General features: G+C 31.9%; 1 protein-coding gene and 1 long non-coding RNA gene across 3 annotated transcripts in view; both read right to left on the bottom strand.

Moving 5' to 3' along the window:
* The window catches only part of LOC105320465 (polycystin-1-like protein 2), a 30202-nt gene extending 21253 nt beyond the window's left edge, over window positions 1-8949 (bottom strand). The window contains exons 1-9 of one of the 2 annotated variants that reach the window (XM_066087793.1): window positions 8831-8949; window positions 6065-8508; window positions 5579-5731; window positions 2705-2868; window positions 2277-2459; window positions 1970-2110; window positions 1743-1867; window positions 1488-1661; window positions 1192-1284 (exon numbers count right to left, since the gene is read on the bottom strand). In XM_066087793.1, the coding sequence (XP_065943865.1) occupies window positions 1192-1284; window positions 1488-1661; window positions 1743-1867; window positions 1970-2110; window positions 2277-2459; window positions 2705-2868; window positions 5579-5731; window positions 6065-8508; window positions 8831-8848 (3495 nt within the window). In that variant the 5' untranslated portion in view covers window positions 8849-8949. Of the gene's footprint in view, window positions 1-1191; window positions 1285-1487; window positions 1662-1742; window positions 1868-1945; window positions 2111-2276; window positions 2460-2704; window positions 2869-5578; window positions 5732-6064; window positions 8509-8830 lie in introns of those variants that run through there. The other variant, XM_066087794.1, reaches the window with a different exon arrangement.
* An 8-nt stretch (window positions 8950-8957) lies between these two features.
* On the bottom strand, window positions 8958-18312 carry LOC136276259 (uncharacterized). Its single transcript, XR_010714716.1, has 3 exons — window positions 18179-18312; window positions 15950-15994; window positions 8958-9183 (listed from the first exon to the last, which is right to left on the bottom strand). It is a non-coding gene; the product is annotated as an uncharacterized lncRNA (long non-coding RNA).
* Between the last annotated feature and the right edge of the window lie 121 nt (window positions 18313-18433).

The raw sequence follows: 18433 nt of genomic DNA, 5'->3' as shown, positions 1-18433 counted from the left end.
AAATTGACCAGAAAAGCTGTAAATAATTGTATAAAGCATGATCCCAAGCAGCAGAGACGAACTGAATTGGGGAAGGGATCAAATTTTAACACAGGAGTAAACATGTATACAGATTTTTTTCTAAAAAAAATCCCTCAGAAAGCTTTAACTTTTGTAGAAACACCCCAGGTTATGTTTATTTAAGTTTGTTCAAATATTGCAGTGCATATCGTACTGCAGTTTTTAACAAGGTTTTTTCAAAGGAAAAATCCCGCTATTCAAAAGGGGAAATGGTGGGCGGCTGCCAAAAGGGTATCCCTATTGTACTGATATTTCTTCCTATAATTTTCAAAATAGGCAATTAATGTGTTGTTGATCAATTATACCTGTAACAGAGATTTCCATATTATTTGGATTTTGATTTTTAACAATTCATGAAAAAAATACCAGCTGTTGAAGTTAGTAATTTCCTCGCCGAACACTGTTGTTTTATCAATATTTGTTGAATACCAATTTTCATGCATTTTGTTGTTAAGGTTATCCATGACATTATGTGTTCATTGACGTACAATTTCTACTAACAATTTGTATTGTTGGGGTTATTGGCCACGAATGTACGTATCCTTGAAACTGTGTTTTCACTGGAAAATAATGAAACCACAGTATTGCATAAAGGGTGCCCCTATTGTAGGTAATCCTCCTACAGTTTTCAAGAAAGGAAATTGTTGTTTTGCAGATCCATTTGAAATATATTAGAGATTGAATATTACTTGAACCTTGATACTTTGATAATTTATGAAAAAATACCAGCTGTTTTCTCGCAAAATATTGCATATAGCGTTCACCATTTCTCTGGATAGATTTTGTTTATCAATTCAGGGTTGACAAATGGTTATAGATACAGTTTACATAAACGAAAACTCAGTTTGCTGTCACATTGACAGCTTTTCATTTACTTCTGAAATATAATTGGTTGTTATTGTAGAGATATATTGTATTTGATACTCTAAAGAAAGTCTTTTTTATTTATTGTTGTTGTTTAACTTTTTTTCTAATTACCTTAACATTAAGTGTTAGATAACAGTGACACGAGATATCATTGCCCTTTGCTGCTCACACGCTCTAAGCCTCAATTGAAGTACTGATGTGTTGCTGATAAAAAAAAATCCTGCAAATTTTAAACGGCAATCTTTTTTTAACTTTGTGTCTTACCTCTTTATACTTCTTTTCTGTTGGCGACTCTTTGTAAAATTTGACATATTTTGCTCCTTTTAAAATATCTTCCTCTGTTGTAACGGATTCATTCTATATGTTTTAAGGAATAAAAAGTTCTTGTGAGGAGACAACAGATTTAATTTAACATTAGTTTTTACTTTACATATGTTATCGATGTTTCTATTTTTTATGGTGAAACATTGGCATTAGATGATGTATTAAAAGGAATCGTTTTACTTTAAAACTGCTCATATGATATGTTCAAAGATGAAAAGAGAAGACAAAACAGTTACCCTTTTGTGTTTAGCAAACATTGATGCTACAGATCCTACGTATCGGAAAGTTCTCATCGTATCACCTCCTGCTCGAATGTAGCTGACGGTTTTATTGAAATCCCGGAAAAGATTTTCAAGCCTCTTTACATCCTCAACTCCAGTGGGAAAATATTGAGAAGGGATTCTAACATTCTGGATTTTAAAAAAAAGGTCTCGCATTTAAAGTGAATATGTTTTTTTAAAAGTATTTTTTGGCTTATGTTTAAAACGTACCTGAAAAACCGTCATGAATGTCCAAAAATCGCCATTTTCATTGAATATTCTGATGCGTAATGTCACATTATTTTCGAACTTATCATCTCCTACTTGAATAGGGACCTCGTAGATAGAGCCCTCGTCTACAAAATAATATTTGCATTGAAATATTGTACTTTTAACCATATTCTAGAAGTATGCAGGAAAAAAAGACTTCTTACTTTATTGACAATGAAAATTCTTACATCCTTTATATAGATAGTTTATGACATCTTCTGCTTCCCCATATGCTGTCCATCGCCTTGTGATTGTTTCAAAAAGATAGCTAAAAACCACACGACTGTTTGTCAGCGATTCTGTACACATAGCACTGACTGCAGTTTTTTCTGTAATATGATTTAAACATTCAAGAAAAAAATATGTAATGGAGAAGGGATTCGTTAACACAGATTAAAATCGCTAAAGAAGTGTCATCATATGAAAGCTCATGTAGTTTGTTTTAAATGAATATCACAATGTCACAAAGCAAAAAGTTGAGATTATTTGGTTTACCAGGTATAAATGTAGCATTACAAAATCCATTGAAAATATCCTGTCCTGTCTTGCTGGTTTTTAAAACAATCGTTAAATTGTACGGTGTGATATAGTTTTCTTTACCAACGGTCAGTACTATTTTGTAGCCCTTTTCTGGGTTTAAAGTACCCTCCTTTAGGGAGAAATCTGGTCCATTTATACCTATGATATAGCATATTTTAGAGACAAGCCATGAATACAGAATTGGCAATCAGATTACTCACTTAGTTTCTACAATAAAAATTCTATTGTATCAAAATGCATATTTTTACGAAATATTGTCTGATATTAAATTCACTTTGGTCATTTACAAAAAGTCCCATATAATCCATCAAACTTTAACGATCATATGTTAATTATCTTTTAAATATCTGAATATCTATTAAATATCACTCCCTAAAACTCACCTGTCAATGTTTTGTTGGTTAGATTAAAAGGTTGATTCTCCTCAAACACTGACCAAGTATAATTTACAGTTAATGCTTTTTCTGAACAATTTGTGCATTCGCTGGCAAGGGCCAATTTTGTTTGGGGTGATATGTTGTTCAAGATGACACAATTCACAATACACCTGAAATGATAAGTTTATTGATGTAATCAATGTTTTCGTTTTCTTTTTTAAGCTCATTGAGTAGTTGTATAAAAGTTGAAATATGATGTAATTTTGTCATTCTTTAAGGTTATCGAAATTATTCATCCTTCATAAAACAAAGTCTGACGTAATTCACGCGTTATTATGTCCTTCGTGTGCTCTATCTAATTGAGTTAAACACGGTGTGTTTAACAAAAAAAACTATGGTACCTTAGAAATTGATTTATAATTAATCTAAGATTACTAGTGATATTAACAATTAGTCGAGAACAGTCTTTAGAATCAATATAAATCGTTGAATATGTTTCCTTTTTTTGAAAGCATTATCAGGTAATTAGTGTTTTGGTGACAGGGGACAGTTTTTAAAAAAAATATACAATTCACTGTAGCCACGGGATTTGTGTCTTCGGAACTCTGTGCAGAATTTCTTAAGTTTCTCTTCAGCACAAATCCTATCAAGGCCAGTCACCAATTTCTATCGAAATTTACGCCAGAAATTGTAAAAATTTTCATATAGTAGTTTTTTTTTATATTTCGACTTTTTTTTAAATAGATTTTTAGACCTCCCACCATGATGCATACTGTTCGATCACATGTAAGAAAATAACCGATGTATAGTTTATTGTCACATCCACCTACTTTTCATGTTATTTTACCTCTCGTCTGAATCTTGGAATTTAACTGTGTAACATAACAGTCATAGCCCAAGTTTCGTATTTTACTTCTGATTCATGTAATTAGCTTTAAGGGCCTACATATTGCATACCAATTTCAACACGAGACAGTCCTCTAACTAATGATAATCAGTAAACCTATTCATGAATTTTAGCAACACAAGTCATAATCATTTAAGTACAGCAACTCTAAATTTACAAAGCTTTATCCGTTACTGTCCCTTGCTAGCTTTCCGGACATGTTGCTCCAATGCTGTTAACACCGATATCCATCCATTATACTAACCAATTTTCATAAACAGATCCAATACAAAATTAATGACACTATATAGCCAAAGGATTTGTTCTGCAAAACGTTAATGTCACGAACCTTAATGTGCATTTTAATGATTTTTTTTACCAAAAATTCGCCAAATAATTATGTGATCCTGCAAAGGCCCATCTTCGCTAGCCAAGGGTTTTCGGTCCACTTTGCTCCCCATAAACCCTTGGCGGATTTCATTGCGAAAACTCGGTGATGTGGTGCCGCTATCTAGCGAGCAGCTTGAGTTGCGCCCCTTGCATATTTACATTTTAATCGAATTAAACAACGTGTTATATACACACTACGGCTTAATACAACTTGAAAACATGTTGACTACCGAATATCGGAACATAATTAAGGATGCTTTTAAATACGAATTAAGTTATAAACTAGGGAAAGCATGGAATGTTTTATTCATAGTGTTTTGTATGGACCTGTACCAGGAGTGAAAAAGTCGCGATTTATATCAAAGCTTTCATGTCATTAAACCAGGTATCGTTGTCGTAAAGAAATAAAATAAAATAAATCTCATTAAACCTTTTTAAAAAAGCAATAACCATAAGCAGGAACGTATATACTAACGGGATGGGCAGCTTCTACATTCGCCATATTTACTTCCCATGCTATCACGCGAGCCTTGACAAATGTGTAGAACTATGTTCAATCCCAGTAAAATATATAGGATTTTTAAGCGATCTGGTTAGACCATCGTTGGCGAGGCACTGTAGTCGAGAACTTGTGTCTCAATTTGTTAAAAGCACCGAATGATTTACCAAAGATCACACCTATGTTTTCTTTTAAAGTTTATATTTACAAGCACTGCGATTGGATCAGCTACTCGCAGCTGCAGCCAATCATAAAACGGAGCTCGTCACCGAGTTTTCGCAATGAAATCCGCCAAGGGTTTATGGGGAGCAAAGTGGACCGAAAACCCTTGGCTAGCGAAGATGGCAAAGGCCGTACCTTTGTGTTATTTTATTTTCAATTCGTATAGCCTTAATTAGTAAATATTCTAAACATTCTTAAAATTCCAAGAGTTTTTCGCAATTTTATTTCATTTCACGCAAAACCAAATTATCAATTTACATGTATTAATCAATAAAAAAAAGTGCAACATGAAACCATTAGTCTTAAATAAATATGTTAATTTGACATAAATCATCAGTCAAAATATGATTTTTCCGGAGGTCAAATTTCAGGCTTTTGCTAATGTTCTTAATGCACAAAAAAGCATCATTCTCCACAATCTGTTCTATTTTTAATAATGATTCTTGATTTAAAGAACCGATTAAGGTAGTATGGGACATTTGTCGATATTAATGTGGATTAAAAGAACATTACAATTAAAATATTTTTACCGGTTTAGAATTTTCAAATTTTACAATGTTCAACCTAAATATAGCTTTTAGAACTATTGAGAGAGGCAAAAGTTGTAAAAACCCCGGCGGGATTCGAAAATATGACTTACAGATTCGTAGAATGCCCTCTCCCAAACTGCACTACGCTGTTAAGTAATAATACTGGTAAAGAAACTACTTATATAATTACACTTGGTTTTATTGTTTATTTCGATAAACAATACGTCACAACATGGAAATGTCCCATACCATCTCAATAAGTAAGCGGGTTAAATTTAATAAGGACATATCATCAGTTGCATGTTTGAGAAATATGAACATATCTTATTTCAATTGTGAGGTATGGTTATTACCTTAAGTGTTTCACAGGAATGATGGCAGTCTTGCTGAGAACGCTGACTCTCTGCATAAATGTGGCACTTCCATTTACTTTTAGAGTAACATTAAAGTCATCGATGGTGTTGAACTGGTAGGATAATATCGCATTGTTTTCGCCTGTCGGTTTACTGCAAAAATGTTTAACACATTATACTTAGAATACCGTAAATCAAGTATTATAGCTGCGATAAATAGTTATAGTTGCGATCGACTTCTGCTAGATGGAAATTTTTGTCGAGGACCTGTGTGTTTTAAAGCATTGCTTGATGGCCGAAATTAATTGTCGAGGAACTAAATTGCAATCCTCATATAAATCATACTGTATATAATACTTCATTTACAGTTTGACTAATGCAATGAAATAAACTTTTAATAATTTTTGCAATATTAAGGATGAATGTTGATGAAAGTGCAAGAGATATTTTACAGAAATAGTGATGATTAAGTTTCATAAACTCTACCTGTTTATTGCCCATTCGTAGTTTGAATTTCTGTTGTTCTTTGTAATCATGCCTTGAAAGGTAATGTTATCATTTAAATGTACATATTTCAATTCGCCTCCAATAATGTAAGCAACAGGGATAGAGGGAAGGATTTCGATGAACATTGGCTCAGATATGTAGGATTTCCTCTCATCTATAATACATGTAGGAACAGATACATTTAAGACTACCTCAATCACTCCTGCCAAAGTTCCTTTTGCATTGAATAAACAGACGCCCTTCCTTGTGGGTAATGACTCGCAGTTTTTCCAATGAAAATAGATATTTTCATTGATACTGAAAACGCTCATTCTGTTTACAATGTATACTTCACTTGCATCAGTAATTTTCATTTTAACGTTTTTCATAGAAAACCTTCGCTCAAATATCCCTTCGTCTCCAAAGCAAGTGTTGATAACGGCTACCTTTTTTTGTAGACTGGCCCTCGATATGAAATTCTTGCATTTAACTTCGATCGTTTGATTTCCAAGATCGGTATACGTATGGTTTTGTTCTAAAGGGCTATGATCTGTGATGTTTTGTTCAACATAGTATTCAACGCGATTTACCTCATCTCCAGAATAAAATGTACAGTTAACGAACGGCAATGGTTTGTCAAAAACTGAACGAATTACGTAGTTAATGTTTCCAGGTGGTAAGTATATAATATCGTTATTTGCTTCAGCAGTTGTGTGTAGCTCAATCTTGTTCTGAAGATCGTAATCGGCAATTAACGGATAATCGAGGTATATTTCCTCTATAAAATTAATTCCTCGTGCAGTAAACCTTGGCATGTAAAACCCAAAGTCTGTATAGTTTAATGTAAAAGTTGACGTATCAAGATATTTACTTTGTTTTTCTCCTGGTTTATCTTCTAATATCTCAAATGTTAAATCATTGGTGGACGTATTTGTTTCTCCATTTAAATCATTCGCTACCGTGACTTTGATATGGAATGACTCTTTCTGAAGATTTATTATAGTCTTATTGCAGAATAATTCAATTATTCCCATAGTAATGTTCAATTCGTGCTGATGATTATCATTTCCCATTTCAAGTAAGACTTTTAGATCAAAAGTTTGCCTGCTGTTAAAGGTAAGTATCCGGGTAAAGTCCGTCCTGTTGTAAAATGTCACATAACTTTGACTAATAATTTCCCATGTTTCATTTAAATCATGCGGTAATCTGGAACAGTTGAAGAGAACAAGCTTGAATGTCACATTAGTTGAAACTGGGAATGGTTCAAATGGAAATGTTGAATTTCTTGACATATTCATCGGAAATGGGTTTTGGTATACAAATGAAATGTCACTCATTTTGATTTCGGTTACATCCACATATGCCTCCAAACCGTATGAACTTACTTCGTTCTGACAAGTTACATTTACTGTGTATTGACCAGGGGTTGTAAATGTAATGCGAAAGGTAAAACCAAAGTTAAAAGCATGAAGTTCAGTTTCAGTGTGAGAACCGTCATAATAATCAATTTTACATGTTACATTAGTTGGAAGTGGTTTTTCTGAATGTGTAACGACAAAGTCGACAATTCCATCTGGAAGAGGGACATTGAATTTTTCAGGTGTGATATTTAGGTGTAGTATTGGATGTTGAATATAAACATTGACCAAATGTGTTTTGTTATATTTTTCATTCCATGCAGAGATGCAAAGTTTGTACATTCCTGGATTGCTGTAGTTCTTTTCAAACGATGACGACATAAAAGTTTCATTAAAAGGTCCTGACGTCTTGTTTTTTTTGCTTCCATCGCCAAACGAGAAGATGTAATGAAATGCTGAAGGCGGAGGATTTTGCAAAGAAATATTCACCCTTTCTCCAACTCTGGCATATTCAGTAGAAGGTTTTACCTTAAGTTGATCCAATTCATCCCAAATTTGGACGTCTTTTGATATGTTTTTAGCATCGATTTCTGATCGAAGTTCCATCAAAACTGTGTATCTGCCTTGTTTTGTGAAATTGTATTTAAACTCAAAACTGCTCACATTGGTATTGTTAAGTGCTCTCGGTAAGTAAACAGGTAAATAAACACTCAGATTTACCAATCCTACAGGGAGTTTTGTTGTAGTAGTATTAATCCGAAACAAAGCAGTTTCTGTTGTGCTGTACACCGCTTTACTAGAATACAGTTCATACCCGTTTATTGGATTTAACGATAAAATACGACAAGAGTTTGAGGAGCTTGAAACATCATTTGAAACAGTGATCAATATTTCAATATTTCCCGCTTTCGAGATGAAAAATTGTTGTGTACTCTGCGACGTTGTGTCATTTGTTTGTATTGTTTTGTTGATATTCATATCATATATAACCCAATTCCAAGAGAGCCCTAAATGGTGTCGTCTTTGTTCGACATTAGCTGTGAAGTTTGCAAGACTGCCAATCCTTATATAATGTGGACAAGTGATCTATGTAAAACAGACATAATCAATTCAAGGGCAAAGTATTCTCATTCAATTGTTATATACTTATGGATGAGTCTACAAAATGATTCAAATCATAGAAAGATTTGTAAATTGAATACATCGAGTATCAAGTAAATAATTTATATTATGAATATGAAGGTAAATATATCATTTTGACTTAACGCTAATATTTTTAACAAGGAATCTTATAATTGTTCATAACCAAAATTGTTGTATATCTTAAATCAATAATTTTGTTGATTCCATTTAACTATCATTATTGATAGTTATCTTGCGTAAAGAATAAAAATTAAAAACCACTTACATTTACTTGGCTAATCATTTCGTTATAAGATATTGTAAATGCTACAGACTCCTTCTCTTTGCTTGAATTTTGCAAGCAGGCCACAAATTTAACAGCGTAGCGTCCAAAATCGCCGAAGTTTTCTCCTTTTATCGGAAATTCAACTGTTTTTCTGCCATTTGTAGACATGTTATACTCTTCCTGCCAGAATATCTGAGTTGCGTTTTCGCTTTTTGCGTTTATAAGAAAAATTTCAAAGGTAGTCGATTTGTTCGCGACCACACCAAATATTTCTATTTGAATTGGAATAACAGACTGGTTTACAAGTTTGATGTTCCCATGTTCTTCTATTACAATCGAAAAGTTTATAAAGCCTGAAAAAAAATAAGGAAAAATAGATATGTTATATGTTTACAATTTTTAGCTCACCTGAGCCAAAGGCTCAAGTGAGCTTTTCTGATCACAATTTGTCTGTTGTCTGTCGTCGTTGTCGTCGTCGTCGTCGTCGTTGTAAACTTTTCACATTTTCATCTTCTTCTCAAGAACCACTGGGCAGATTTCAACCAAATTTGGCACAAAGCACCACTAGGTGAAGGGGATTCACGTTTGTTCAAATGAAGTGCCACGCCCTCTTTAAAGGGGAGATAATTGAGAATTATTGAAAATTTGTTGGTATTTTTCAAAAATCTTCTTCTCAAAAACTATTCGGCATGAAAAGCTTAAACTTGTGTGGAGGCATCAACAGGTAGTGTAAATTCAAGTTTGTTCAAATCATGGTCCCCGGGGGTAGGGAGGGGCCACAAGAGGGGGTCAAGTTTAACATAGGAATATATAAAGAACATCTTTAAAAATCTTCTTCTCAAAAACTATTTTGCCAAGAAAGCTCAAATTGGCGTGTAACCATCCTCAGATAATGTAGATTCAAGTTTGTTCAAATCATGATCCCCGGGGGTAGGGTGGGGCCACAATTTGGGATCAAGTTTTACATAGGAATATATAGAGAAAATCTTTAAAATCTTCTTCTCAAAAACTATTAGGCCAGAAAAGCTCAAATTAAAATGGAAGCATCCTCAGGTAGTGTAAATTCAAGTTTGTTCAAATCATGGTCCCCGCAGGTAGATTGGGGCCACAATTGGGGGATCAAGTTTTACATAGGAATATATAGAGAAAATCTTTAAAAATCTTCTTCTCAAAAACTATTAGGCCAGGAAAGCTCAACTTTGAGTGGAAGCATTTTCAGATAGTGTAGATTCAAGTTTGTTCAAATCATGGTCCATGGGGATAGGGTGAGGCCACAATTGGGGATCAAGTTTTACATAGGAATATATAGAGAAAATCTTTAAAAATCCTCTTCTCAAATACTATTAGGCCAGAGAAGCTCAAATTAAAATGGAAGCATCCTCAGGTAGTGTATATTCAAGTTTGTTCAAATCATGGTCCCCGCGGGTAGGGTGGGGCAACAATTGGGGGATCAAGTTTTACATAGGAATATATAGAGAAAATCTTTAAAAATCTTCTTCTTAAAAACTATATGGCCAGATAAACTCAAATTAAAATGGAATCATCCCCAGGTAGTGTAAATTCAAGTTTGTTCAAATCATAATCCCCGTGGGTAGGGTTGGGCCACAATTTGGGGATCAAGTTTTACATAGGAATATATAGAGAAAATCTTTAAAAATCTTCTTCTTAAAAAACTATTAGGCCAGGAAAGCTCAAATTTGAGTGGAAGCATCCTCAGAAAGTGTAGATTCAAGTTTGTTCAAATCATAGTCCCCGGGGGTAGGGTGGGGCCACAATTGTGGGATAAATTTTTATATAGGAATATATAGAGAAAATCTTTAAAAAAAATTCTTTTAAAAACTATTTGGCCAAGAAAGCTCAAATTGGCGTGTAATCATCCTCAGATAATGTAGATTTAAGTTTGTTCAAATCATGGTCCCTGGGGGTAGAGCGGGGCTACAATGGGGGATAAATTTTTATATATATAGAAAATCTTTAAAAGTCTTCTTCTCAAAACTATTAGGCCAGGAAAGCCCAAATTTGAGTGGAAGCATCCCCAGATCATATAAATTCAAGTTTGTTTAAATAATAGTCCAGGGATAGGGTGAGGCCACAATGGGGGATGAATTTTTACTTAATTAGGAATATATAGAGAAATCTTTAAAAATCTTCTTTTTAAAGACTATTTGGCCAGAAAAGCTTAAACTTGTGTAGAGGCATCCTCGGGTAGTGTAAATTCAAGTTTGCAAAATCACAATCCCTTTTGGTAGGGCGGGACCGTGATAGTGGTTTGAATGTTTACATAGGAATATATAGAGAAAGTCTTTAAAAATATTCTGGGAAAGTTTCGGTCCAAAACTCAGTACTTAGTGTGAAAGCACAGGTTATGCAGATTTAAGTTAAATGAAACCATGATTCCCTAGAGAAAAGTGGGGCCACGAAATGGGGGGGGGGGGGGTATATAGGAGAAGAGAAAAATCTTCTTACAGGTACAACAAGAAAAGGGACTTGGTATTTACCAAAAAATAAGAGGTGGATAAAAATTGGCAGATTTTCTTTTTTTTAGCAAGATCTACTGTACTCAGTTGTCAAGATATTTTGATACTGTTATGCTAATTTGATCAGAATTAAGGCAATTGTTGCTCAGGTGAGTGATGTGGCCTCTGGGCCTCTTGTTTTAAGCATTCAACTGAACTTTGTATTTTGTATTATTACATATGAATTAAAATCCTAGCAGCTTGACATCTTTGGTTAATATTCAGTAATTATTGACGAATATGCATTTGAGTAGCAATTTATCTTTAGTTAATTGATGAGGAGCACAGAAGTCTTAAGTCAATGCTTGCAAATTTAACAACTTCAGCCATATTAACACTGTTATGAAGGATGGACAAAATTCATTTTCTGTGATTCTTATTTTGGAAGTTTTTATGTATAGAGTTTTGTATTTATTCCCCTGGATTTAATTTTGGGTGGTCCAAACCTTTAGCAATTTTATGGAGAACTTTATTTAAATTGCATTAAAGATTTGTGGTAAACTCCTTTTATGCCTATTAATATACACACGCTAAACAAAAGCATCAATTAAAAGTATATAAAAAATGGTATAGAATCTGACGATACAGCTTTAAATGTCCTTTTTAAACTTTTTTTTCATCAATTTTTATGTATTTTTTGAGAAAGTGAAGAATGTGATTTAGTTGCAAGAGAGACACTGAACAGTTCAATTTGTGTTGAAAATAAATGTCTAATAAATTAAATGATGTCCAGATATGTCAGCAAAAGTTTTCATTCATTCAAACAAAAAATAGTTTGTGGGGAAATATATTATTTATCAGAGCACTTGTAGATTGATCGTGTAATTTACTTTTTCTGTAAAAGATTCTTTTATTTAATTCATCTCTTCACCACTTTGTTAATTTATATACTCTTACAAATGTACCATTTTCACCATAGTCATTTGTTGTCACGTCTGTTGCTATTGTACCTTCCAAAGAATTTGATCATCATTAGAAATTCATATACGGTGAAAACATCAGGATCAAACACAATGTCATATTTAATAACTGTTGTCTTCATTATGTGTATGGTAATTATTTTTTTTTTTTTTTTTTTTTTTTATTGGGTTTTTCATTTCACAACATATGTACATATGTAACATAATACTGATTGTAACATTTTTATAAACATATTACATAGTCTTTATACTATTTCTACTTAATAGTACAGTTTTGTATATTTCATATGAAGTGAAGCTGATTTTGAGAGAGAGAGAGAGAGAGAGAGAGAGAGAGAGAGAGAGAGAGAGAGAGAGAGAGAGAGATTATGCAGGTGGATTACAATACAAGTATAGACTATGCTATACTGGAAACAAATGAAATGATATGAGGGTTCACATCGATCAAAAAAAACAAACTTATCTCTATAAAAACTACAATTTTTCACAGATATTCTGCCAGTGGCTTTCGTATTCCTTATAATTACATCTTTTCAACAGCAAATATTTTTCAGTTAAGATTCTTTCTGTTATGACCTTTTTCAAGGCATGTATATTTGGTGTCGGATTACTTTTATATTTACATGAAAAAATATATTGCTTCACAATAAGAGCTATCAGATTAAAAAATTTATAACTTTCTTTATTTTTGTATTTTCCAAAAAGAACTGATTGAATATCAGATGTAATCGAGATTTCAAACTGTGTAAAAATCCACTCTTCAACATCACACCACAATTCTTTTACTATATTACATTCATAAAATAAATGACCAATACTTTCTTCATCTTTTTTACAAAAGGTGCAAACAGCAGATTCTGCTTTTTTTATACTAAAAAGATATTTATTTGTAGGGACAATCCTATGAAGTATTTGATATTGCAGCCAATGTAGTTTTGATTCCTGTGTACACTTAAAAGGGAGTTCAAAAATTCTACTCCAAGAAGTTTGTGAATAGTTATAACCCTTTTCTCTCCATTTTGATATCGATGTACATATTTCTCTTTTTTTGTCTAATAGTATGTTGTACATGGGTTTACAACCTTTACAAGTATTAATAAACAATAGAATATGATTAGGGACAATTGGTCCATATTGTAATGTGTTCTGTAGGTTTGGTAAGTGTATATCTTGTGTATGTAGTCTGGTTGTAACTGCAGTTCTTAAACTTGCATACTCTATGAAATTTGTCTTTGGATTAATGTGTTTCAATTCATCAAAGTTTCTAAATGTATGGTAATTATTGATACAATCATTTTTCCTATGACAGCGCCGATTTTAAAATCAGTGCAATTTAAGAGATACCGGTACTACTTCAAAATCATGATTTGAAAAAACTGCAAATATTCAAAACAATGTTTCATTTTTTATATGAATTGTAGATAAATTTTGACCATAGAATCTTAAATATCATTCAGGGCATAAGAAATGCAAAAGAAGCTAAACTCCAGACATTTTTTTTAAAATGTTAATGCTAAATTGTATTTCATTAATGTTCTTTTAATCTTTGATGAATCATAAAGATGAACCAAAGACTGGTTTTTTTTTTTATAAACTAGTTTTCATTTTTATTCTCTGCAAATGAAAGCTGATAATTAAATCCAATAACGTCCTCGTAATTTATTCATATTAATTTTTTTACGACCAAATGTTTGTTGTTGGTTCTTTTTTTTGTTAGTAAAAATCTATTGCTGTTAAACTATAACAGCCTGTGTACATGTATTTAAAATTAACGTTTACTGTTCTTGAAGGTGAAATGCTACACCAAACTTTATCGTATGGATCTTTGAATGATCCTTAGTTTTTTAAACATTAGTTTGTTGTTCAAAAATGGATATTTGATTTTATATATTTGTTTACTGTATTTCGAGTTTTTTCGCCGTTTTTTATTTCTAAAATTCGCTCAGACATAGCTCTGTTTAAAAATTGGTATTCGCCCAGTGTTAAATTCAGATACCGACACAAGGACAAAAGGGTCGAAATAAATCGGGGTGAATATTTTACTGTATACAGTATTTTCTATAAGAAAATGAACAATATTTTGATTACAAGATGTCAAGTACAGTTTAAAATAGATTATGAATAAATACATGGTATCAATATTTTATAAATCATGTCCATATATGTTGTTTAAAAAGATGCTTTTTAAAAAAATACATTAGATTTCACAAATGTTTTTTCGATCTCTCTTTGGAGCTTAAAGATGATCTGAAGGTTGTTTTACGGTTTAAATACTTATTTCGATTTACCTTATCTGCAAGTGAAATCTTTAAGGGTTATGGACGTTTCCAAAACAATCATGACATCATAATTTATTAATGTAAACTTGGTTTACTTTTTAATTTTTTTTGACGACCAAATGGCTTTTAGAAATCCATCGTTGTCTAATTATTATAGCACATTCCAAAAAAAAAAATTAACGATGACCGTTTTTTTTATGGCAGATCTCTACACCAATACTTTATCGTATGGATCTTTATATGATCCTTTCTGATCAAATGATTTTTGTTCAAAGAAGAAAATGTGTGCCTTTTAGTATTTATACAGTGTTTTTTTTATATGAGAAAGTGAAAAAAATTGTTTTGGTTGCAAAAAGACCCAGTTCAGTTTAAAAGATGAGAATAAATACATGATATATATCTAATACCATGCCCAGTAATGTCAGTAAGACGTTTTATTTTTCTGGAAACCAAAAAAAATTGTTTGCTTATTTCAAAGCCATAGGTACAATCATTAAAAAAGATGTGTGTTATAGAAAAGACATGCTTACACAATCATTTCACAAATCGAAGCGAAATTGCAAAATTTGTGAAATAATGCTAATTGTCAAAATCAAAACATATCTTCGAAATTAAACCGATCCTCATTCGAATTATAAAAACTGTACAGATACCTTAAGAAGTCGTACAATCGAGAAAGAAACGTCTGTACATAATGTATTTGTGTAATTTATGGCATTTTATATTTATTTAATTAAACACCCTAACCAACCTATTTAATGGGAAACTTTTAAGCAATTTTTTTGTTTATTTTTGTTTGCAATTTGTGTCAACAAATTAGTAAATCCCATATTCTAACTTGGGATCTGGTAGTTATTAGTACAATGCTATACACTAAAATACGCTGCGAATTTACACAAACAAGAACAAGAAATGTGTTGATAAAAACCTTTTCCAAATGCATTTAAATATCTGTATTAACAAAAAAAATTGTCTCGGGGCACGGAGGACACTTTCCTTAAACTTCATCTAAATACTTTTTAAAAGATTACGAAAATGAACCTAAGATATACAGTATGTTCCTATCATCATGATGTTTAAAAAAGGAAAATCGTTTTCGTTACATGATTTTAAAAAAAGGAAATGATGCAGGGTCCTTGATAAGTATACGTGTTAATAGACAAGACATTATTGAGGGAAAAATAGAGAGAGAAAAAAAGACATTTCACTATACATTCTAAAACTTTATTGTACGTCAAAAGGAACTCCTTATAATAAAGTCATAATCATAGGAAGTTATTAGTAATCATAATGTATCAGAGCATCCGTGGCCTGATCGTGTGATTCACGTCCATTGTAAAAAATCTTTTATTAAATCTATTCCTACACCAAATTGTGAATTATTATTTATTTATGATATCTTACCTTTTTCATCATAGGCACTTGTTGTCATTTCCGTTGCCATTTGACCTTCCAAAAAATTAATTTCATTAATAAATTGCAAAATTATGACTGTTTATTAGATAACATAACAATTATACACTATGGCAAGCTCAGTGAATTTTGTTTTCAGCATAATGTATGACATTTCTTGATTGACATTTTTCTATAACACAATGGCAATTAAAATTATGTAACTATAATATTTCTTGATTAACATTTTTCCTTTAACACATTGGCAATTGTAAAAGCAGTGCAAGTCAAGATATTACTATGGAATCACGGCCTGAACAATATTCAAACATTCAAATCAATATCACAATGGATTTGCAAGTTGTCGATGGAATTGGATCATAAAATCAAATATCATACCTTGCAATAGAAATACAACAGCGGTAACACTCCAGATAAAAAGATATATTTTTAAATGCTGATAATACATTGTGTTTTATAATTGTTCTTTCGAATGGATCATATAATTGCACTTGCTTTTACGGTTCATATACTAATTTCAATTTATTTTATCTGCATGCGAAATGTGAATATGGGCGTTTCCAATAACATCACGACCTTGTAATTTATTCATCTAAACTTGGTCCATTTGTTAATTTTTCTGACGACCAAATGGCTTTTTATATCAGCCAGTGCATACACAATTAACGTTTACCGCTCTTTAAGGTGTGATACAAAGCTCTTTAAAAAATTGCGCACTTTGATTTTTTTTTTCAAAACTTGGTAATTTTGAAACCAAGTCAACGCACCTTGAAAAGTAATATCTCAAAGTGCCTTGATATCGTGAATATTAACACACTTTTAGATTTACTTCTATCTACAATAAATGAATAAATGAACCTTGATTAACTCATGGGATACATTAAAAATAGAGCCCAAGAGATTCTAAGCTTAATTGTATAAAACACTGGGTAATGCCCAGAACAAAAAAAATAATTATTTTTTAAATGATAAATTTTATGTGCTTATGGAAAAATAAAATGTGAAAATTTTGTGTATGTGTGTGTGATATAATTTTTCAAAGTGCGTTTAGAGTCTTGTTAATAACAAAAAGCAGTTGATGTACTTTTGTAACGCACTTGGAAAAAATATCAAATATAGTGCGTTTACTCGGTCTCAATATTACCGCACTTTAAAGTTTTTTTGAAAGTGGTTTGCTTTGGTCCCAAATTCAACGCACTTTAAAAAAAATAATGTGCGAATTTTTTTCAAAGTGAAATGCAACAAAAGCTAATGACGCCAAATTGAGGCGCCAGCGGGATTTGTTTATTTATATTTAAATATTTAATCGTACGATGGCCGAAAATTATATAAATATAAGTAATAAGGAATCATTCTTTGAATATTATGAGGTGATACTTTCGGTCGGGGCGTGATCAAATCTATCATAAAGCACTTCGGGCTTTATTGGATTTGATCACGCCCCGACCAAAATTATCACCTCATAATACTCAAAGAATGATTCCTTAATTAAAGAGACACTGTAAGGACTTTTTTTTTACTCGAATTCATCTTAAACCTTTTAAAAGAATACATAAATCCAGTCAAGATATACAATCCCTTATAATCCTGAAAAATAATCTTTAAAAAGAATCGTGTGCGTATCGTGGAATCAAAAATACAAAATTAGCCGTGTGTGTTATAAGCATTGCATGCATGCATGTTAATAGTCGATCACATTGATAAAACTTAACATACTAAAACTATTTTAATTGTTTGTCTAAAGGTCTCATTATGATATAAGGTCACGATCATAAAAACGTAAGTTATGAATCAGCGCATCTGTGGCCTTATCATGTAAAAGACTATTTTATTAAATCTATGTTTTCATCACTTTATTAAATCATAATATCTTTCTTTTCATTAAAATCCTTTGCTGTTATTTCTGTTACAATTTGACCTTCCATTATGAATTCAACATTACTATAAATTGATATGAAATTAAATTTAAAAGTTATAACTTTTAATATAATTATTTTTAGGAATAATACACAATGGCATGTTCAGTAAATGTTGTCTTAAATGTTTGTGTGATATGTCTTGATACGCATTTCTCTATGTCAGAGCGACAATTATAAGAGCAGTGCAGTTTAAGATATGACTTTGGAATCACGACTTGAACAAAAAGGAAACATTAAAATCAATATCACATTTTAGATATGAGTTGTCGATGAATTCTGATCATAAATTCAAATAGCATACCTTGCGAAAGAAATGCAACAGCTGCAAAACTCCATATAAGAAGAATCTTCTTTAGATGGTGATAATACATTTTCTCTTTTCACAAATGTTTGACAACTTTTGATGGGATCATAAAGATAAACCGAAGACTTGCTTCTACGGTTTAAATACTAATTTCGATTTATCTTATCTGCATGTGAAAGCTTAATCATTATGGACTTTTCCAAGAACACCACTTCCTCGTTATTTATTTATGTAAACTAAACCTAGATAATG

This window comes from Magallana gigas, chromosome 6 (genome assembly GCF_963853765.1).
Source record: "Magallana gigas chromosome 6, xbMagGiga1.1, whole genome shotgun sequence".
NCBI classification, from domain to species: Eukaryota; Metazoa; Mollusca; class Bivalvia; order Ostreida; family Ostreidae; genus Magallana; species Magallana gigas.
The sequence above is the reverse complement of the archived record's forward strand: the minus strand, read 5'-3'. Positions and strand labels throughout refer to the sequence as shown.